At 44.4% G+C, this 22,414-nt stretch overlaps 3 protein-coding genes across 3 annotated transcripts; all 3 read left to right on the top strand.

The window, feature by feature from the left end:
- The first annotated feature begins 2,444 nt into the window (after positions 1–2,444).
- fam98a (family with sequence similarity 98 member A) lies at positions 2,445–6,069 on the top strand. Its single transcript, XM_037272512.1, has 8 exons — positions 2,445–2,580; positions 3,099–3,247; positions 3,323–3,457; positions 3,722–3,903; positions 4,128–4,208; positions 4,285–4,401; positions 4,490–4,657; positions 4,882–6,069. The coding sequence occupies exons 1-8, from the start codon at positions 2,543–2,545 to the stop codon at positions 5,512–5,514; spliced, it is 1,503 nt and encodes a 500-aa protein (XP_037128407.1). The 5' UTR covers positions 2,445–2,542; the 3' UTR covers positions 5,515–6,069.
- A 344-nt stretch (positions 6,070–6,413) lies between these two features.
- LOC119135140 (ras and Rab interactor 2-like) lies at positions 6,414–21,102 on the top strand. Its single transcript, XM_037272506.1, is given in 13 exon segments — positions 6,414–6,647; positions 8,682–8,754; positions 9,393–9,490; positions 10,010–10,211; positions 10,356–10,467; positions 10,684–10,756; positions 10,906–10,997; positions 13,632–15,059; positions 15,062–15,217; positions 18,334–18,642; positions 19,281–19,412; positions 19,506–19,669; positions 19,882–21,102. Coding segments are annotated over 12 exon segments (3,222 nt in total). The 5' UTR covers positions 6,414–6,647; positions 8,682–8,694; the 3' UTR covers positions 20,278–21,102.
- Positions 21,103–21,149: 47 nt separating this feature from the next.
- On the top strand, positions 21,150–22,186 carry tmem97 (transmembrane protein 97). The gene is made up of 3 exons (XM_037272513.1): positions 21,150–21,408; positions 21,509–21,653; positions 21,906–22,186. Exons 1-3 carry the CDS (start codon positions 21,292–21,294, stop codon positions 22,178–22,180), a joined length of 537 nt encoding a protein of 178 aa, XP_037128408.1. The 5' UTR covers positions 21,150–21,291; the 3' UTR covers positions 22,181–22,186.
- The last annotated feature ends 228 nt before the right edge of the window (positions 22,187–22,414 follow it).

Genomic DNA, 22,414 nt, shown 5'->3' with positions numbered 1-22,414 from the left:
TTTGGTAGATGGATGGTCCCTTTCAAGATGTTCTAGAAGACATCAGGACATCCTCGCTTGAATACTTTCTTTTTTTTCCGTCGAGAAACTTTGTATTTTGTATGGCCTAATGTTTAGATTTGTCCCAATTTGGTAGGTTTGTTCTACAGTATTTGAATATTTGTACTAGATTTTAGAGCATGTTAAATGTAGGTTTGCGAACGCTCCTGAGTACTTTTACGCCACTACGGGGAGTCCACAAACAGCACAGAATTCGCACTGATTCCTCAAATGACTTCCACAACTGTTGAAACCTGTTGATTCTTGCACAGTATCCTTACAAATCTTTGTCTGTTGTTATTTTGATTTTGGGCCTATTTTATTCCACTTTGTTCTCATGTTAAAACATTAGAAAAGGAATTCTATTTCAAATGTATTTACATTTGAATTTGTGCTTTGTTTATTTTGAGTTGGTTTTGGTGGGAGGAGCTCAGTTGTTCCGTCTGTGCGATTACAGGAAAACAGGGTTTTTGAACTTGTTGAAGAACACATATAATGCAATAATTATTATCATACAAACATGTTGACATCCCACTTTAAATATGAAAGAATTTATCATTGATAAGCATTATAAAAAGAATATAAGCTGTTTATGTACGGTGTGACACTCCACCAGCTGATCTTTTAGTTCAAAGAAACGGTTAATACCAGGATTAATTCAAACAGGACTCTTTTTATAATTGCATTGGAATGCATTTTGCAACTAAACAATCAAATTACAACTTGCACCATTCCGCTGGAGAAATCCCCTTTTTCACACCAGTGACGCTCCATGTTGTTGCTCTCAGAGGATAAAGATTCCCATTTTTAGGAACTTGAGAGTTGCCACAATCATTTATTTCCCTGAAGATGTGAGATCTCATTCTGTGCTAATATCAGGCTATATTGTGCAGTATGACATTCTAGCCTAAGGTTTCAAATATTTATATATTGAGGAGGAATTGTCATAGGACTAACACCAAGCTTCTCTGTTTTGTCTTTTGGCAAAATATTGTTATTTACAATATATGACCACGATTTGAATCCAGAGAACAACTTATTATGTTTGCATGCCAAGAAATTGATCCGAAATGGAATGCAAGGCATTGATGATCCAGGATACTCGGGACAATTTACCAAAAAATAACAGTTGATTATTTCGTCCATTTCTTTGTTTGATCCAAGAAATGTTTAGTATAGTACACGTCGCTCTTTTTGATCTTAACACATTCCAAACATTTTCCGTATCTTCAGTATTATCAGTGTCTGGCATGTGAATGTTTTTCTTTCGATTGTCACATGGAACAGAGCGTATTTATAACATGCACTTTATCATACAACAAATTGTTACAGGTTTGTTTTGAAATGATCCTCTGCTGCTATTTACAATATATGCCGAGAACCAAAACAGTCTACGATCCCATGTGTTCTAAATCAACCAAAACAATGGTCAAAATTTGTCTTGGATATTCTGAAATGTGTGATACCCATATAGATAATACTATATTTCAGATGTATTATATGTATATAATAGGTGTAAATGTATCTATTTTTTGTTTCCACGTGTATATTTGTCGAATATATATTTTCATAGAATGTAGGCTGGCCTTGTACTACTCCTTTGTTTAGATGTGTGTAAGACCTCTCAAGCTACTTGTTTACTCGCATGGAGATTCATGTTCAATATAATAAATGATTTATAGTTCATGATCTTAATGTACGTATATTTGGATGGAATTCCACTGAATTCCCAGCACTGGATTTATTTCAAACAGCATGCTCTTGCTTGCTTCGAGTGGGATTGGAGAGGAGACGAGAGCTATTTGCGGAATACATTACTGTACATGTGCAAGTGTTATCGCTTCTGAATCTAGGAACTTTCTAACTGGATGGTTTACTTTGTGTTTAGATGTTTCAAATGTAATTTTAGAGCTCATTTTGCTACCAGAGCATCAATAAATATGTATTTGCTCAAGACAACCTATGTGTAGAATTAGTATTCCTTGTATCGAACGACTAAGTCCTATTTCACCGAAATAAATGTCAGCTCTAAAATCAAATGTAACCTGTTCATGTAGAACATAAGCGAGCAAAAAATCATTTCCGTCTCGAACTACTGTATTTGTGCAAAATAAGCACTTAATGCCCACCAATAATAAAAAAAAGATCTAGAGTGCAAACCAAACAATGACACAATAGAGAATATTACAGGTCAAAAAGCTGTTCGTGAAAAACTCCTGCAGTTAAATACATTCATTTTGATGGATATTTAAAAAAAAAAAAAATCCTTTTTCTTTTTCAGTCACTTATTCTTATTGGAGGTATGACGACATTTCACATGAGAAAGGACATGGAACTATTTTAGTGGTGGTCTGGCTTGACAGAATCCTGCCGCTAGAGGGCATTATTGCGCCCATTTCACACGTTGATGAGCAGAAAATAAAAGCAACGAAGAAGTCAATCGCCAGTCAATTCAGCTGCTCTATTTAAGCGTATGACATCTTGTGAATTTTGATCGTACGCAATGGAGAATGATATTAGCGTTTCTCTCGAGGATTTGGGGTAAGTGAAAATGCAAAAGAATCTTAATAATTTTATTGAACAATGCACTGTCGCAATTTCAGTGGTTACGCGTGACTACGAATGTGGCGACGTGGTCTGCTTTAGCTAAAGAAACAGCTGAGCCGGTGTTGAAGTTAACATTAGTCAGAGAGTCCATTTCATCCACCTCTACTGATTGCCATTATAATGTCGCTCGCAACAACTGTCTCAAAGAAATGTCAACAACACTTGTCTCTAGAAGCGAAAGTGCACGAGTGTAAATTGTTGCTGCTGTAATCACGACAAGTGCAGCTCCTTTTTAAGCCCACCCTCGCCTCGCCTCGATAGAAAGTCGTCGGCCGCCATGTATTGGCTCATTCCTAAATGTTGCTCAAATTTGGCAGCGGCTTTTGGTTTGGACGCTCTCCATTCAACTACACATTATATCATGAATAAATGGCCGCGCCGCGCTGGGCTGGGCTGGGCTGCTGAAGAAAATATAGTGTTGTGACTTTAACAGAATTTGAATGTCACTGAAGGTATCAAGGCCCACTGTTGGAGGACGGAGCTCTGGAGTCAGCTGTGACTGGTGGGGCTGCTTCACCGGAGTTTACCAAGCTCTGTGCTTGGATTGTGTCAGAGCTCAAACTTTACAGTAAACTGGAGGAGAATGTCCATGCAACCGACTGTAAGATGCATATTCCTAAATAGCAACAGTAAATGCTGTGAATGTTTTGGTTTGAATCCATCCCCATTCCTGCAGGTCCAAGTGAGGCAGAGGGCTTCCAGCTGGAGATGAGCGGGCTGTTGGCAGAACTCGCTTGCCCTTACTCCGTCCTCACGAGTGGAGCTGTCAACCAAAGGCTTCTCAACACCAATGACTGCCTGCTGCTGCTCTGTATGGTTTCAGCATTGACAGCTTCAAGTCTGATATGAGGGGGGGGGGGGAAGAAATTGCATGAATGCATTGTGATGGACTAGCCGCAAGTTGTCACGTCTGCTCGTGCAGTGAACGATGCGACCTGCGCAATATCTGATGTATGTAGATTTGCCGGTTGCTCGTATAGCCCTCGTTGAAGCGGACAACTGGGATCCAGCATTTATTCACTCGTATTTTGAGCAAGCAAGATGTGAGAATGACAAAGTGTCATTTTCCTCTCAGCCTTTCTGGTATCCGAGCTGGAGGCTTCGAGGATGATCCTGGTCAACAGACCCCAGAAGAAAGCCCAGGAGTGTGGTAGCCCTGCCTTCCAGGAACTAAAAGGCATCTGCATGGCACTGGGAATGTCCAAGCCTCCAGCCAACATTGCTATGTTCCAGTTTTTTAGTGGCATTGAGAAAAAGGTCAGTTTGCCCAATTGTTCAAATAGACCAGCGATAAAGGTTACAGTACCTAAGGTAAACCAAATTCACTTTTGCAATCGTATGATCTTGGTTGTTTCTTTCTATTTTACCTCTCTAAACATTTTCGATCTTTTTTTCAATGGAGTCACGTGAATGGCGCAAAAAACCTTTGCTATTTACTGTGTTTTCTCACACTGCTTGTTATCTGACCTCATGTGTGGTAGCTGAAAGAAGCCGCAAGTAGAGTGCCAGCCAATCATATAGGAGACCCTTTGTTGAAGAATGCTTTTGGACCCGTGCACATGGTAAAGGATTCTTTTGGGGGGGGGGGGGAATTCTGTCCCCTGAAATTAAGCTCATGCCTTTTATTCCCTTTGACAGGAAAAAATCGAAGCCATCAATCAAGCACTTGTAAATGAGTATGAAGTGAGAAGGAAGATGTTGTTAAAACGTCTGGATGTGACGGTGCAGTCTTTTGGTTGGTCAGAAAGAGCAAAGGTAAGGTATGCAGCCCCTTGTTTAAGAAGAAACGCATGCTGTGGTTGCTCTAATTTTCCTTTTGTGAATGTATCCCCCCCCACGACAGTCGCATGCTGGGAATTTGGCTAAAGTTTATCAGCCGCTACGTTCTGCCCTGGGTACCCAAAGCAAAGTGTCTGTAGCGCACCTTCTTGCAGCCCGACAAGACTTTTCAAAAATCCTTCGCACAAGCAGTGGGAAGTCGAGAGAGAAGACTGCATGTGCCATTAATAAGGTGAGTCAATCGGTTTAATCGTAAAAAAAAAGGAAGCCAAGTTAGTTTCAAATTTGTTCAGCCTTGTAGGCGTTCCCTAAATTGTCTCTTCGCACTTGTTGAAGGAGAAAAGCTTGAAGCAAAGAAATGCCTAAATGTTGTTGGGTTTTTTTGTCATAATGGGAGAAGAACTTTGAGGTCAATGTTGAACATGCCATTTCACGTTTGTTTGTTTCACCCCCTAGGTTGTAATGGGTCGAGTGCCAGACAGAGGAGGGCGTCCCTGTGAAATTGAACCGCCCCCTCCAGAAATGCCTTCATGGCAAAAGCGGCAGGATGCCCCCCAAGCTAGTGGACAGTATGGCGGAAGCAGGGGCGCTTACGATCATTATTCCCAAGGCAGTCGGGGGGGCTATGAGAGGGGCGGAGGTGAAAGAGGAGGCAGGGGTGGCAGAGGCGGAAGAGTGCAAGGAGGATGGGGTGAGGGGGGTGGAGGAGGGAGAGGTAGTTACAACAAGGGCCAGTATCAAGATTTGGCCACTCATCAGGGTGGTGGTGGTGGTGGTGGCGGCGGCGGAACCAGAGGTCCTTATAGAGGAGGCGGGAGCAACCACGGAGGCCCCCAGGAGTCTGGCCACCATTCAGGCTATAATGACAATTACCACCAGAATGGAAACTGGCATCAAGAGAGAGGAGGAGGAGGAGGAGGAGGAGGCGGCGGCAGAGGAGGCAGGGGGAGAGGAGGCCGAGGAGGAGGCTGGGGAGGGAGAGGAGGCCACAATGTTAATCAAGGAGGACACTTTGAACAGTTTTTTCAACATGGTGGCCAGAACTACAACCAAGCTGGTTTTAATCAAAGCCGCCACTACAATAGTTGAAGATAGTCAGCCGTGTGGGACATTACAGCACAGTCCGCAAACAACTTGAGAAGGAAGGCCTTACCGAGCTGACATTTCAGCAGTCTGATCAACACTAAATGATGCGCACGGTAGACTTATACATAGAGTAAATGTTTGCAGCAATGTTTACATATGAACTGTACTGGCTTTTTTTTTGTCATCTCCCTCCACAATGACAATTCTTTAAAAAAGGTTTGTCCGTAACACTTGTTTGCTCAATTTGAAATCAAGTGACTCAATCATAAAGCTTCACTGCTCTCCATCAGGAAAAAAATAGGTTGTCTGCAATCGCTTGGTATTTCACAAAGGGCTCTAAAGATTCGCACGCTTACTTGAAATGTTCTTTTTATGGCCAGGGTTCATTTTGTCAATTAGTAACAACAAATATCATTTTTTATAAATAGTTCAAATTGTGTTGCCCTTGGATTGTGAGCCTACAAATGCATGAATGTGCAATAAAATAATCATAATAATAAAAAAAATCCCACTGTTTGTCTAAATGCCTGATGAAATAAAAAAATCACCAAATTGTGACATGAGGTTTGGGCTGACGTCAGCTGTATTTTCTACAAGGGGATTTTTTTTTTCATCTGTTTCAAATGGCAAAAAACGAAACTGCCATCCTTGTTTCCACCTTTCAAGCACAGCATAGAAAGTACCTTATTGTTATTATCATTACTATTTTTAATTATTTTATCTATTTTAAAGGGCTGACCAAGACGTGATCGTTCCTAACTGTCGTCCCTGTCATCATAATTTTAATTGAAATCATCCGTGCCGAAATCATTTCTCAATTTTCGGGCATGTCACGCCGGTGTTTGTTTTATTGTGAAATGGTGTAAGCGGAAGTCTTACCGTGCGTCGAAACGTAGCCAAAAGTTCCACAAAGAGGGAAACTCAGCCAAGTCGGGAGAGGAACTGACCGACCAACCGACCGAGTGCTATATAATGGAAAGAAGGCGCCGGTGTTGTGTGTCGTAATCTAGTTTATTTGCTTCGAGAATATAATGAGAGAATTAAATTAACAGTTTGGTGACGTGACTACGCTATGGACCCTTAAAGATCTTATCATAGGAGTGGGGGGGTTCTTCGGACCATTTTGCCATCGCAGAGTAAGTATCGTTTCAACTTTGCGACTTCTTTGTGTGGACATTCGGAAGTGATCGTTCCGCGCTTGGCCGGCCGGCCGGTCGTTGTTTCTTGAGATCGTCGTAGTGGCTGTTGTGACGCGTTTATTGAATTACGTGCAAAGAATCCTGAGGGACGGGCGGGCGGACTGGCTGGCTGGCTGGCTGGCTTGCTGCTCAACACCTGTTTCAACGGCTTCCGTCGATGAACGACCAAATGCTCGATCTCAAATGCGCTCGTTTGTATTGTGCCATCAAACATTCAAATCTCAATCAATTTGATTAGTATTGTCTTATTGTTTAAACTAATGACAAATGACGTTGTCGTGGAAATAAATCCCCTTAAGTCTTTCCCAACTGAGGTGTGTGATCTTTCATATAACCCTAACCCCAAAACCCAAATCTGCCCTGCAGTGTTTTTTTCTTTTCTTTTCGTATTGTACTAAGTACTGTAATGACCCCCCCCCCCCCCCCCCCCCCCCCCCCCAGAACGTTTCCAACTCACAGAGCAGTGTGTAATGTATTGTTTGCAAGGTAATTACATAGCTGTTTAAAGTTGCCACTTGTGCTCGGTCTCAACTTAAGGCTGTATGATTCTTTCTTCCATTCACAGCCAAAGGTATTTTTTAACCTAAGTCTCAAATCTGCTAATATGCTTACTTCTTACTGTTGAAGACCAACAAAACACTACAGTGATGTACTATGCAAGTCACAAGTCAGGTATTGACTGTAATACAATAACTTGCACATGTGTAGCATTGCTGGGAAGTTAATTTGGTGATGCTTGCACCAATGTCAAATTGATAAACAGTACTCAAGGATGTTCAAATTGTAATGCAGTGCTTTGGAGGGGAATCAGTACCTTATCTGTCAAGACCTAGGCTTAGATTGGCCATATCTTCGTCAGGTCGTCGTGGTTCCGAGTTTTTCTTGGATGTCAAGTATGGTATGCAGTCACATTGAATGCAGCTAAACGTAAATGATTATGTCTGTGTATGTTCTTCTGTGGGTTTTTAGCTTGTTTTTTTTATCTTTTTATTCTATTTATTTTTTATCGCATGCGCGGATCGGTTGGCACTTTTTAAATTTCGTTGTACATGAGACAATGACAAATAAAGATCTATTCTATTCTATGGTATGGTAAATGGTAGTTTGACCAGTGATTCCATGGAGGCGGTGGTCTGCCTGACCACAAGGAGTTCAAGCACTTTAGCAAAAGAGTGGCTTGAGGTGTCATGTGCAGTGGGAATGATGCTTTGATAGCTACCTTTGTAATGAGTGTGTGTGTTTAAATAGAGTGGGTGGGACTGAGGATTTTTCTCTGTTGTCAGTAATGCTGTGTTTCTGTGCATGTGTGTGATTTGCTGCTTTGAGGTTGTTCATTCATTCGGCTTCAGATAAATCAATCTTTGGCTGATTTCTGCCACTCAGTCATATCTTGATGGCATTCCATTAATCTGACAAGAAACTTTACTGTGACAATATAAATGAACACGTGCTGGCAAAGTGTTTTATATTCCTTGGACTTCCTGGTTTTCCGGCCTGGACACTGACTCACGTATGGCTCATACAAATGGAAAGACACATTTGGGCACCTGAACTCCCAAAATGCTGCAAAAAGTTCAGGGTGCCCGATGATAGCTGGGATAGGCTCCAGCACGGCCGCGACCCCCCGTGGGGTCAAGCGGGATGGATGGATGGATGGATGGATGGATGGATGGATGGACGGATGGACGGACGGACGGACGGACGGGCAGGCGGACGGACTGACGGACGGACGGACGGATGGATGGATGGAACTCCCAAAATGGTCAACACGTGCTTTTGTTTTGACAAGAGGTGTCGGTTCTGCATTCCTAACACATGCATGGTAGGTTAAGTGGTGTGAATGTGAGTGGAAATGTTTGACTTTGTCTGTCTGTGCCTTGGAAATCAGTTCAGCGTGTCGCCTACAAATACTGTACCTCATTTCCGTCGCTTTAATGATGATAATTGTTCTGCTTGAATTTGCCTTTCCAGGGAGCTGTCCAAGATGTCCAGTCATAACATCCAGCAGCCCTCCAAACGGGAGAGGAAAAGCAGTTTTTTCAAGGTACGTACATGTCAAAGCATCACTACGGTTTTTCAAAAGGGAAGTGAGTTGGAGTCTAGCTAGCTTCTTGCCTGTTTTTCCTGTAGAAAACAGGAAATATTGACTTCAGTGTGTCGCTCCATTCAAAGGTTTTTCTGGAGTTTTACTGTTGTTGTTGTTTAAATATATTTTTCAGCAAATCCAGATCTGGCCTCTCGGTAAACCTTGGAGAACACCAAGAATTATCAAACTGTACAACTGTATAACAGACCGCTATTTAGAAAAAAGAAAAAGTGGAATATATGAAGTGTATTTATTTATTTGTGTAAGACTTAAAGCAAGTCTATCTGAACGCAATGTATGTAGCAAATTGATAAAAAAACAAAAACAAAGGTTTACATTGCACTACTGTGAAATTCAGAATTGTGTCCACTGTCCAAGTGGGCTTTTCGAATGCTCACCTTGTGTAGTTCTGGCTTTTAGATTTGGGATTTCCCACTGCTGAGCTTATCTTTTTGTGACTCATGTTGATGATCGGTAAGACAGAGAGACTGCACAAGAGGGAAATGAAAGAAATGATGACATCAGTACAGCACAGAAAATGTTCATTGTCAGCTCCAACTGGGAAAGGAAATAAAGTATTTGCATTTCTTTTGTAGTTGATTGAATCCTTTGCTTTGGAAATTGGCACTTTGAAAAAGGAGATGGGGAAAAAGCCTGAGCCAATAGAAGAGCACAAGACGGATTCAATGCACGGGTGAGCTAACCTCTATCGACGTACGCACGTACGTACTGTTTGTTGATCTAATAGAGCGCACTAGCACAATACAGACAGCAGAGAGCACAATTGAGTTTTTCTTGTCTGTTGCTCTGGAGAAGTAGACGATCACCAGATGTTGACGTACCTCTTTTTTCCCCCAAGAATCATCATCATAAAAACACTCATTTAGGGCTTCATTGTTGGCTTACCTCTCTTACAGAAAGAAAGAAAGAAAGAAAGAAAGAAAGAAAGAAAGAAAGAAGTTGCCCTGCACACGGGCACTAAAATAATGACAAAAGTCATGACATAGTAATGATGTCTTTTACCTGTGGGTGTATTGAGTAAGGGATTTTTGTTTGGAAACACCACCTTTTTGGTGTCGTAATACACACGTAGACTTCAACTGGACAAGCAAATAGGATACGTCCGCGCGCATGTTCCCTTGTTTCCTGTGAAACTTCCTGCTTGCTCATCCCCATGGCGGCACTCTTCCTTTCAATCTTGCTTGCTTTTCAGGCTGAGCGAAGAAGTCGGGGGTCTCTTCCTACAAGCATCCCCTTGTTCTGACACGGCGACCGGAGTCAGGGACTCGGCCTACGATTCCCTCCATCGGCGACTCAGTGTTTTGGACAGATTAATCAATACGCATTGTGTGTGGCTCCAACTTGATCTAAGCCATCAGGACGCCGTACATATCCTACAGGACCGAGCGCCTGGAGTAAGGAAACAGCTTATTACTACCATTGCAGTAGGATGAAAAGAAGAAGAAAAAAGAATACCCCTATCACGCCTCTGAAATCAAAGTGTGTGTCCGTTTGATTTGAAGGTTTTCTGATTGAATGTTTCTTCCCCTGGCCCGTAGACATTTGTGGTGAGGAAGTCTTCGAGCTTGCAGAAAAAGGTCCTATCTTTACGCATGGACAAGCACTCTCCACTTCCTGTCAAAGACTTTGTTGTCAAAGAGAGCCAGTACAGTAGGTTTCAACACTTTCTATCTTCCTGTTGCCCTGGCAATGGCGCTGATTGATTTCCAAGCACATTGGCTGCGTCTCATTGAATCATGCGCAATCGTTTCAACTTGACCTTACTTGTTGTGACAAATATCTCTGGAAGGTAGATAGCATCAAAAGATGAACGCTTGATCATGCCCTGCAATGAATGGATTCCTTCCTTCCTTCATTGTTCTCCAGCTTTTTCTTTGGAAGGATCCGGCCTGAGTTTTGCGGACCTGTTTCGGCTTGTGGCTTTCTGCTGCATCAGCAGGTAAATTCCTTCTTCGCAGTGTTGCTCTTTTTGTTTTTGTGACCACGCTAAGAAGAGCGACTCGTACGCTTTTAGTCCCTCCTGCTTCAACCTGATTCTTCTTTTGTAGTTTTGCTCCATTTCATTCTGCTTTTGTTGCTTTTTCTCAGGGATGTGCTTCCCTTCACCTTGAAGCTCCCAGAAGCCATCGCTTCAGCCAAAACCTCTGCTGAGCTTGCTCAGATTGCCAAACTTGGAGCAGGTACCGATGGTATTCAATGTTCTTTTGGAGAATCCTTTTTTGTCTTACCCGTAGGGCTCTGTCTTTGTATGGGCGTTAAACAGTGACGCATGTTGATTGGCGTGCAGGTTCAAGCCTCCTGCAAGCATGTTTGGGAATTTTGCTGGCTGTTCCAGCATACTTTTACACGCTCCGAGCGCATTTGGTGGCTGATAGAGAACAGGTTGTTAAGCAATTCAAAAGTGGCCCACTGCTAAGAGAACTATGACGTTACTAAACTGGCCTAGCACACAATGTCATTCATGCCCGTTGACCTCATTTAATGTGCCTATTTTTTGGTGTGCGCACAGTTAGACCACACATAGGATTCTTATTTCCATAGAGCGAGTGAGCACACACACACACACACACGTGCTAACACAAATTTGATGAGAATTCCAGCACTAAATGACTCAGTCTGAGGGACAAAAGTCTTGCCAGCTCAGATGAGTTTAGTTCAACAGGGTATTGAGTCACAACTGGGTGTCCAGTGTGAAACGTCATCCCACCCTAACTTCATTGAGCTTTTTACTACTGTACTTTTTAATCGAAAGCAGTTTGAGCTCTATTGTGCATGAGAGCCAGCCAGCCAGCCAGCCAGCCAGCTTCCGTCTGTTGTCTTCTGAGGCTCCGTTTGCCTTTCGTGCAATTGTGTAAACAAAAGTAGAGCACACATTCAAGCCTAATCCCCCATCCGACTCCTTTGATTGAGAAAAAGAACCATGTTGAATGTCACTGGCCTTTTCTTCTCAGTGCCATTTGACTCTTTAGTCAGCACAGACAGTGAATGGAACGACGCCATTCTGACAAGATTGCATCATTTGCCAAATTCAACCATACAATAAACATTTTGATAAGAAGACCATGGCGTGTAGATTGTGGAAGAAAATATGCTGAAACGTGTTTGCAATACAACTAAACAAAGCAATGTACAAATACACAAAGCAAATAGATTACTGAAAGGATATTTTGTGCAAATCCCCCTTTTGATCCAAATCCTTTTATTAGAACACTAAATCTTCTGTACTGAGAAATTGCATTTTCCAAGAAAGAGCTATTGGGCAACAGAAATATGAACAAGTTCAATCAAAACATGTTGTAAAGAAGACTGGATTGTAAACAAGTGTAGAGTGGGAGGGCAAACGGGGGTTGGCCATGCGTCATTGAGAGAGAGAGAGAGAGAGAGAGAGAGAGAGAGAGAGAGAGAGAGAGAGAGAGAGAGAGAGAGAGAGAGAGAGAGAGAGAGAGAGAGAGAGAGAGAGAGAGAGAGAGAGAGAGAGAGAGAGAGAGAGAGAGAGAGAGGAGAGAGAGAGAGAGAGAGAGAGAGAGAGAGAGAGAGAGAGAGAGAGAGAGAGAGAGAGAGAGAGAGAGAGAGAGAGAGAGAGAGAGAGAGAGAGAGAGAGAGAGAGAGAGAGAGAGAGAGAGAGAGAGAGAGAGAGAGAGAGAGAGAGAGAGAGAGAGAGAGAGAGAGAGAGAGAGAGCTGGACATACTCTGCTTGCTAACAGCCCTCCCAGAAACACATCAACATCCTAACAAATATTGAGTCGGAGTGGACTTGAAGACAGCCGCATTCAAGGGTCCTGACATTTTGGGCTTGGTCCCAAACAAAACTCTCATTGTTTGTCGTCACGTTTTGGGATCACAGTGAGTATTGTTGTCGTTGATTTTTTTTCTGGTCGGAAGGAGTTACTCTGTGTCTGGTACCCGTGCTGTATCACTCTTTATATTTCTCCTTTGACTGCCTGCCACAGGCGGGACTTGAGAAAGTTATCGGTGCGTGACATAGCTTTGAAAATGATATTTTTTTGCTTGTAAAAAAAGAAATAAGAAGCAGCTGTGGTTCCGGGCTATATTTAAAGCTGAAGTGCTTGTGTTGACTCACCGAGAGGAGAAGTTTGAGTCAGTCCTCCTCGGCATGTAGCAGACGTGTTAGAAACGCAGTGAGAAGATAAAAAAAAAAAGTCACATTTTGTTTCCAAAGATGAAATGATGCAAATGTGGAAAGATTCTTGTGTGAATAGCTGAGGCCGAATGTTTTCCTGAGCTTTTTTGCCACTTTGCCTTCCTAGTTTCTCCACATAGTACATAATAAATGCGTCGTCTCTATTTGCATCTTAAGTGAGTTAGTTGCTCCTTCAGGTCTTTACATGTATTGTGGAGCAGCAGTGTTTGCCAACCTTTTTGTTTATTTGTTTTATCCACGGCACACCTTTTGGGCGGAAAAACCTCCAGGCGCCTCACCGCACCGCACCGCACCACACCTGACGGACGCTCTCTCACGGCCTTGAAAATCACTCTTTGCTTTAATTAACTTCATCTGGCTTGTGCGTGCATGTGGAGAAGAGCTAAATGATGGCGTGAGTTTATTGCCACAGATGTCATCAACTCTTGGAGTTCAGGCGACGTATAGCGTTCTGGTGATTTGTGTATACTGCCGTTTGACGTCTAATGCCAACGACTCCCACAATGGTCAATACATGACTAAAAGTGGATTGACTAGTCACAGGTTGCTTTTCTTTGTCATGACAGAATTCTTTTCCAAAATACGTGGTCTTGAGATGTCATCGCCCCGCTAGCATAACATTTCATCAAACTTGTCATTTGTCATTCTACAGGTTTCTGGGACAGTGAATGGTGTCAGAAGAGGAAGGGTTCCTCCTCCTCCTCCTCCATTTTCTTTGGAGCCACAGCTCCTGACAGAGGACCTCCAGCCGGCCAGCAAGCACTCTCCGTTGCAGCCGCCCCGAGCCGCCCTCGACTGGAAACTCGCACCCCTTCGGAGCTCGAGTGTTGCCAGTCTAATGGGGCGCTCTGCTTCATCAACCCACTTTTCATTAAGGTTCATAATCCAGAGAGCGAGCACAGTCCCGAATTAAATTCCTCTGGTCCGAGTCAAAATCACAGCCCAGAAAAAAGCGGCGACGACAGGCCTGCGAGTTGCGACTCCAATTTCAGTGACGACCAACAGTCCGATGAAAAGAAGCCGTTTAGCCTTGGTAGCGACACGCAAGTACAAGCTGAAAAAAAGCAAAGCGCTGAAGACACTACGTCACGGTCTCCGCCGAGTCGTCCACCCCCGCCACAGTGGGCCCCTCCCGTCCGGCAGCGCAGTATGCCAGAGAAAATTGCCTGGATCAATGTCCCCAAGGAGAAGGCGGAAGACAAGGAGCGCAGCAGTAGCCTCTTATCCCGTCTGGGTTCTTCACTTAGTATCAGCCCCTCGTCGTCCCCTCCCAAGAGACTCAGCATCAGCTCCCCTGTCTCCATCCCGAGACCTTCTTTCCCCATCTCTTTCGCGTCTCTATCCTCGTCGCCTCGAAGGGCCAAATCCTCCCCGTCTTCCTCGCTGGAGGATGCCCAGTGTCACCTGGCGCTAGAGGAGCAAACGATTGAAAAGGCGCTTCTGAAGGCCAAACGATCTCAGCAGAGCAGCGGCAAAGCTTGTACGCAGCCCCGCAGCGGTCTTGCGGACACAATGACCGTAAGCCAACAAGTGGTGGTGCGCGGAAGCGCTGGAGAACAAGCAGGAGAGGAATGCCAGAATGGGGTGAGCCAGCGTCTCAGTGACGTGAGCCTTTCCACGGATTCTTCAGACTCCCTGGATTTCTTCTCTCAGTCGTCGCCTTTCTTCCTTCCTCCCCTCCATGACCCGAGTCCACCTACGGTGGCCGATTTCAACACCCACCTCCCCCTTTCGCTGCCCTCGTCCCATCTTCTGTATTGTAGCACGGAGGACGACGACGACGACGAGGAGGAGGAGGACGAAGACGAAGAGGAGCCCGACTACGGCGTCGGCCTGGAAAGCGACCAGGACCAAGACCAGGACCTGACCATGATGCCGCCCGGGCACAGGACGAGGCGGCGGCGGCCGAGTGCCAGCGCTTTAGTCCTCCAGAAAGCGCTGCGAGGTCATCTGCGCAAGATGAGTGGCGTTTTTAGCTCCCTGTTGACACCAGAGAAGAGAGCCATTCGCAGGGTGGTGGAATTGTCCAAAGACAAAGCCTCCTACTTTGGCTCCCTGGTGCAGGACTACCTGAGCTACATGGGGAAGGGGCAGGCACCCCGACCTGGCAAAGCTTTGCCTCTGGACTGGAACTCCTTCAAACGCTGCGTCAGTTCATCACACAAATGAAGAGTTACCTGCGACAAAGCTCCGAACTTGGTTTGCCCATAGAGAGCCTCATACCTGAAGACCAAATAGGTAAGTTGGAGAATCGCGCTCATGGATGATTTGGACTAGGATTTATTTTGTATATGATGGAAGAAAACAAAAAGGCTCTGAATGGGGGCCAGTGTATTGTCTGGCAGAATAATGCTCCGAGGAGGAGTTCTGCCACTAAGCTCAAGTTGGCAACATCAACCTGCAACATCAATGATGCTAATCTTCACATTGAATTGCCTATAGATGTAACATTTGAGTGAAAATGTCATCTCGCTGCTTGACTTTCTAATCTTCTGGTATGCCGGCGGTCGCACCATTCCAACCGTAGGAGCATAAAGACCTCATTGTCAAGGAGGTGGGAGTTTAGTCGGTGTGTCTCATGTGCAAGCATGTTGTTGCTTCTTTTTCTTTTCACAAGTCAGCCAGTAAGAACTGAAAGAAGAAATGCGTTTGTGACGTATCCATCGTCTCAACTGCACGGCCAGACAGGTTGCCCGTGTTCATCTTATTTGGGGTCTCGATACTTTGGCTTGCTTTCTCATCTCTCTCTTTCTCTCTCTCTCTCTTGCGTGCCCTTTCTCACTGGCTCGAACACACACCCGGCGAAAGAATGTTAGACCTTTTGGAAAGTAACAAAAGGATGACTTTTTACCTTGGGCCGAACGAAGGCTGCTTGGCATTATGAAGAACCAATTTGTAATCTGCAATGAGTGGCGCTGTTGTTGCACACTAACTATTTGGTTGTGTTGAGGCTTCAGTCGAAGCCCAGCTGAATCCCAAGATGCGCTCTGCCAAGGCTTGCAATCCTACTCCGAAATCAAAGAGAGCATTGGAAGCAAGGCCCCTGGCTCCCTCCCTCCCTCCCTCCTGTCCTGTCTATTTTGCAGTCTGGACTTTGCTGACTCTCACTTGGCATTTTTTCTTCGTGACTCTTTCTTTTCCTAACTGCTATTCCAGATGCTGTCCCAGCTTTATTTACCATACACTTGCTGTTTTTGCTTGACTAATTCAAGTGAATGTGTGACCTTATCACAACGGCAATGGGAACAAAAGACAATTGCGTGGTTATGCACTGAAGAGGTTTGTTTTGCTTGTTTTTGATTTGAGTTTTCCAGGGACCTCTGGGGATGAATAGCGTGCTGAAATCGGAGGGAGGGTGCGCTTCGAAGAATGGACCCCCTTGTTTTCTACTCTGCGCACCGACCAATGAATTTACTCTGAAAGCGCAATTCTGGTGCCTTTTTTAAACTGCTGCTAATTTATGATTTCAAATGGCTATTGCTTGTATTGCAGGTGTCCTATTGTCTGTCTAGGCTCTGCAGTACAATAGGAATGAAAACCTCTTTTTGGATGAATTTCTACTTCTGCATGGAACAGCGCCATACCCTTAGAGCAATCAAGTCTTAAGACGTAGGTCGCGTCCTACAATTAGAGAACAATAGAGACGCTGGGGTGGAACGTTGTGCCCGCCAAACAAGTTCATGGTCACTCGAGCTGTCCCAGCGGTGTTGGTCCTTGGTCGGCAGTCTAAATGTGTCTGATAAAACATACTTGCTTAGGAAGACAGCCACTCTGTTCCCTTCAACGTGAATTGTTTTGTTTGACCCGAGCGAGCGAGGGAGGGCAGGTAGAAAAGCTATGTTGAGATTGTGTCACTTTAGCAGGAAGGAAGCAATCTCTGTATCAGGAGACGAGTGACAGATTCCAGAAACGCCTCTCTCTCTCTCTCTCTCTCTCTCTCTCTCTCGCTCGTCCAGGCTATTTTGGATTCCCAAACACTGTGGTGGGAGTGGGCTGGCTCCAACACAACGCTGTGATGCTTGCTTACAGACATCAATACATAATACATGATAGATTTGAAAGTAAAAGCATTCCGTATTCATTGGACAGGCAGCGAACCACTTCAGTCAATGAAAACTACTCAGTCTTTGAAGAATGCTAACAAACACATAAAGAGCAGGCAAGGAAGGTCTGGATATACAAACCGCTCGCTACATACTGGATGGAAGCTGTTATTCACTTTGTACTTGAACGGGAAAGTGAGAATGTGCTCTTTGCACTTGAGCAAGACTTCCGCAGTCTATTTCCAGCTCTTTAGTTGCAGTTGAGCTGAGGCAGCAACGCAAGGAATTAAACATGAATGATTCATGCATGAGTGGGATTTATATGATTCGATGATCAATAGTGCTGTGTAAGAATCATCCTATGCTGAGGCAGAAAATAAAACAACTGACTTGACCTTATTCTGGAGAGAAGAGTCAGCAGCACAAATGCAAACACACACACACACGCGTTCCTCCTTATTCAGCAGTGCTGCGGTTTGCTTTCCATCCTGTCTGGATGATATCATGGCATGTGTTCGTCAGACGGCACGAGCTGAGATGCAAAAAGAAAAAAAAAAAGTCATACTGGCACATTTCCGCTTCTCGTACGCACTTTTCTCTTCCCTACAATTGTTCCTCCCCCAACACACAACACAGTGGATGTTCTCAGCTTCAAGTAGTCCTTGGTAAAATATGCACAACTGTAAAAGTGCTCGGGATTTCTGCATCTCTTGTGGAGTTTTTTTGAAACAAAGAATTTTTGGACCAAATAAATGTATTTGCATACTACACAAAACATTGATAACAATGCAGGTAAAAATAATAATAAGACCCTTCTGAACGCTCTGATCCATGCAAACTCCACAGGTCCATGGTATTGTGTCAGTCTCCTGAACAACCCAAAGTCATTTAGAATTGCCTGTTTGAACAGTTACGTATGTGCTATAAACGGGCCTTTTAATAACTCATGATCTTCCCTAAAACAAATGGTGTTGATGTTTTGATATCATCTCGAAGATGAGGAAAATGCAGCTGAATTGTGTGCATTTCCTTAACTTCTTGCGGCAACAACATACAGTAGGCTAAAATGTGTTCCTCTCTTACTTAGAAAGCTTGTCAAAGTCAATTCAGCACTGTTTCTTGGCAACAATCTCTCGCATACAATGTAGGACTTTCCTATTAGACACGGTTTGGCGCCATCGTGTGGCCATTTCATGAATAGCAGGTCTCCGCCGTTTTTTAGATTCCACAGGGAAAAAAAGTGAAGTGGTGAATTCTACTGCCAGCACTAATGATGAAATGTGACCTCCATTTGTTTCCTTCTCATTTCAGACCATGTCTTAGAGAAAGCCATGCACAAGTGTGTTCTGAAGCCTCTCAAAGCCATGATTAGTGCAGCACTGCAGGAGTTTCAAGTGCGCAGCGGGGAATGGCAGGAGCTGAGGGACAACATGTCTCTGGCCAAAGCTCGCCAGCCGCAGGAAATGGGCGTGGAGGACACGGTGCCGCCAGATCCCGTCGCTATAGAGAAGATCAAGTGCAGGTTTCACACCATGTGCAAGCTGTACTCTCCGGAAAAGAAGGTCACCATGCTGCTGAGGGTTTGCAAACTCATCTACACCATTATGGAAGACAATTCAGGTAGCGCAACTTGACCATACACATTGACGCTCCCTCCCACTGTATCCAACCAAGTACCTCTGTCTCCACTGACCCACCGATCCTTTTGACATTTCTCAAAATACAGCCATGTTTTGCTCGGCCAATGCTTAAAGAAAGGTCAAAAATAAAGGGAAACAAATCATTCATATAAAAAAAAAAACACTTGATCAACGCAGTCTTTTAAGCATCCACTATGACAACTTGCCAAAATTCGACCACACAAGTGTAATGTAAACACGAGTATTTCTTCCAATAACATTTGAATTGATAAAGCCACCGATTTGGAAACATTTCTACTGCATTGCAATGTCGTTTGGAATTTGATGAATCATTCAGCCCTAGGACACAGTCAAGTCAAGTCAAGTTGATTTGTATAGCCCTAAATCACAAGCAGTCTCAACGGGCTTCACATAGACAAAAATTGACAATTATTCTCAAAGCATCCCCTGATCTTAAGCTCCAAAAAACAGTGACATAAAGGAAAAACACTGTGTCTAGTGAAACTGGAAGTTGCACAATTTAATATTTATAGCCGACTCTTGCTACATTCGATGTCTAAAAAAAAAAAGTCCATGGTTACCATGAGTTGAAAATAGATCTGTGTGTGTGTGTCTCAGGCCGTCTGTACGGTGCAGATGATTTCCTGCCGATGCTGACCTACGTGTTGGCACAATGTGACATGCCGCAGCTGGACAATGAGATACTTTACATGATGGAGCTATTGGATCCCTCGCTGCTTCATGGAGAAGGTGTTTCTTTAAATCGAAGCAGCTCCTCACCATTTGATTGGTGGCAGACTAACATTTGCGGTGCTGTGTCATCGTCTTGTCCCGTTGTCGCAGGTGGCTATTATTTGACGAGCGCATACGGAGCAATGTCATTGATCCGGAACTTCCAAGAGGAGCAAGCCGCCAGGGTGCTGAGCTCCAAGACGAGGAACACGCTGCACCAGTGGCACCAGCGACGCACCACTCTGCACTCGGCGCCATCCTTCGATGACTTCCAAGTAAGGCCGACAAGCTCGGGATATTAGGAGCGCATCCTGACGCACATTGATGACAATGATCAATACAATTACAATAAGGCCGCAATTATGACAATCGTCGTTATTGACAACACTTATCGTACTTCAAAGTTAGTGTATGACTGATGGAAAAGCACGATGTGTGAAGATGGCTGAAAATGTCTTCATTTTTCCTTCATTCGTCTCTCTCCTAGAATTACCTGCGGGTGGCGCTGCAGGAGCTGGATAGCGGCTGCACCGCTAAGACCCTCCCAGTCCGCCCCTACGCCACCGTGGAGGAAGTGTGTGAGCTGTGCGCCATCAAGTTCAAAGTGTCTGACCCTGCCGGCTATGGCTTGTTCCTGCTGATGGAGGGCAACAGCCAGCAGCTGGCAGCAGACACCCATCCTCAGAGGATCAAGGCGGAGCTCAACAGCCGCCCGCAAGCTCCCCCCTTCCATTTTGTTTACCGCCGCTTGGCCCATCGCAGCGCCTCGGGCCCTCCGGACTCTTCGCCCGGTCCCGACAACCTCACTTTGACCAACCTGAGCAACCTCACTCCTGAGCCAGCCACCCCCTCCCCTGATTTGGACCTCAGACTGTCACGTTAATGGAGAGAGAGAGAGAGAGAGAGAGAGAGAGAGAGAGAGACTCTTCATCATCGGCCATGCAGCGTCCCCGACCGACACGCTGCCGCCGGGCGTGTCCAACAGAGCCTTGGACCATGTAGAGCACAACAGCGTGCTTGTAGCAGTCCGACTTCTCCTTTTGGATGTCACGCTCAACATCCTCTGTGTAGAAAGTTGAATCAAACAGACAAGATAGAGGAAGAGAGCAGTGACAGAAGTCAAAGTTTGTTCTTTGCGCCTTCAGCTTGGGTCCTGACAGTAAACACTTTTGTTTTAGCTCTTGTAGGGTAATCATTTTGTGTTTCTGTGATTTAAGTTGACTTTAATTAATTTCAAGATAATTTTTTATCTCTTTAATTGTCTGACTCATGTTCATTTATTTAGCTAGCTATCTCCCCACAACAATGTAATTTTGTGTGTTTTGATGTGGGGGGGGGCGGGGCGAAGTTGCAGAACGCTTTTATTTTGAAATATGTCGGAGCTACTTCGCATGCCGACACCTGACTTCCTGTCTTGTTTGTATACAGTAATTCCATCAACTTCATGAAATCCAGAGAACATTGAAACGATGCGGAGCGGAATGCTTTCGGAAGCGCACCGCAGCCGGTGTGAATCGACAAGCGAACTCGAATGCTTTCATTTCCCTGCGGCGTGGCGTCTTCAGTCTGTATAGTGGCCGACAAAGTTGCCGTGGGTGGTTCAACCTCCGCGGCCAATTAGTTTTTATTTTCTTCTTTTGTTTGTTTGTTTCGTGGCCGGAAGCCCCGGCCTGCCCATCGGACCACCGGACCGGCCGAACCGAAGATGGGCCAACCGGAGAAAAGGCCGCCTACCCATCCCGGCCGCCCGCCCGCCCCTTTCTCATGTTCCAAACTGAACTGACGACTAGTACATGAACAGAAGACACCTTCGCTGCATTGCTTTGAGACTCGGAACGTTCAATCGGTCTGTAATCACTTAACGTGTTGTTCTAGTGCTTTGATTTGCTTCTCAAAAATGAAGGGCATTCGTTTATTAGAAACAATCTTTGTCTTCTATTTTACATCGCACATTCCGATCACGTTATTGATTGACTTGCAAACAGTTCTACCAGGATATTTGTATCCCCAAGCTGTAAGTATCGCCTGATAAATGAAGGTGCAAGTAACGTCGCATGGCTTTTTATTCGACACATTCGTCCGTATAATATTCGGAATGTCATCCATTCCCCTAGCTGCGAGACCTATTCCAGTGGTATTCAAAGGAGTTCAAAGACCCAATGCTCCTTCAGCCGCCAGAGTGGTTCCAATCTTTCATCGTCTGTGAGGGTTTGCTGCAAATACCTTTCTTTCCGATTGCAGCATATGCGTTTTACAAAGGTAAGTTCATCAAAACGTCCACTCCTACTTGAATGGTGAAACCAAAACCAAAAAACGAGCGTGAGTGCGTTACGAGTCCAAAAAGCAATCTTCGATATTGTGAAAGAAACGTGTGCGTAAAAGCACATTTATTTGACTAGAGTGTTTGAATAGTTGTTATAATTTGAGTATTCCGCTCGACTGAAATCCATGGTGAACTGCACGCGTCAAGAAAGTTTATTAGTTTGATCCCAACTGTTTCCTGTCTTCTAGGAAGCTGTCACTGGATCAGGACTCCTGCCATTATTTATTCCACCCACGTCGCCACCACATTGATCCCGATTCTCTCCCACATCATTTTTCATCAGTACACTATTGAAAGCCCCTGGGCCCCCCAAACATGGCAGGAACGTTGGACGCTCGTTGCAATATATGCTCCATATTTGGTTATCCCTGTCCTGCTGCTCTTCACCATGCTGCTGTCATCCACATACAATCCTACTAAATTTGGAAATACATTGCCAAACAAAGTAAAGAAGAAAAATTGAACTGTTGCCTGGCCTCTTTTATTTGAATCTTGTATTATTTATATTGAGTGCATTGACTCAATCCTTTACCTATGGTAGTTTAAAATGTCCTGGAAATTGTGCCGCTGTTTTACTGTAATCTGGTAAGGTCATTTTTGAAAGTATGTTTTTCAAGTGTCTCTGCACTTGATTTTAGCTCTCAGCATATGATATTATCATATGACAAATCAATTCCCGTTGACGTTTGAGCTGGAC

This window comes from Syngnathus acus, chromosome 15 (assembly GCF_901709675.1).
Source record: "Syngnathus acus chromosome 15, fSynAcu1.2, whole genome shotgun sequence".
Taxonomy (NCBI): domain Eukaryota; kingdom Metazoa; phylum Chordata; class Actinopteri; order Syngnathiformes; family Syngnathidae; genus Syngnathus; species Syngnathus acus.
Note: the sequence above shows the minus strand (reverse complement) of the source record. Positions and strands in the feature narration are given on the sequence as shown.

Bases quoted from the DNA above. Each gene is read 5' to 3' on its own strand.
- tmem97 (XM_037272513.1), top strand. From the start codon at position 21,292: ATGAAGGGCATTCGTTTATTAGAAACAATCTTTGTCTTCTATTTTACA. The intron at 21,409-21,508 runs GTAAGTATCGCC...CCATTCCCCTAG, and splicing joins GATATTTGTATCCCCAAGCT to CTGCGAGACCTATTCCAGTG. The intron at 21,654-21,905 runs GTAAGTTCATCA...CCTGTCTTCTAG, and splicing joins AGCATATGCGTTTTACAAAG to GAAGCTGTCACTGGATCAGG.
- fam98a (XM_037272512.1), top strand. From the start codon at position 2,543: ATGGAGAATGATATTAGCGTTTCTCTCGAGGATTTGGG. The intron at 3,904-4,127 runs GTCAGTTTGCCC...CATGTGTGGTAG, and splicing joins TTAGTGGCATTGAGAAAAAG to CTGAAAGAAGCCGCAAGTAG. The intron at 4,209-4,284 runs GTAAAGGATTCT...TCCCTTTGACAG, and splicing joins CTTTTGGACCCGTGCACATG to GAAAAAATCGAAGCCATCAA.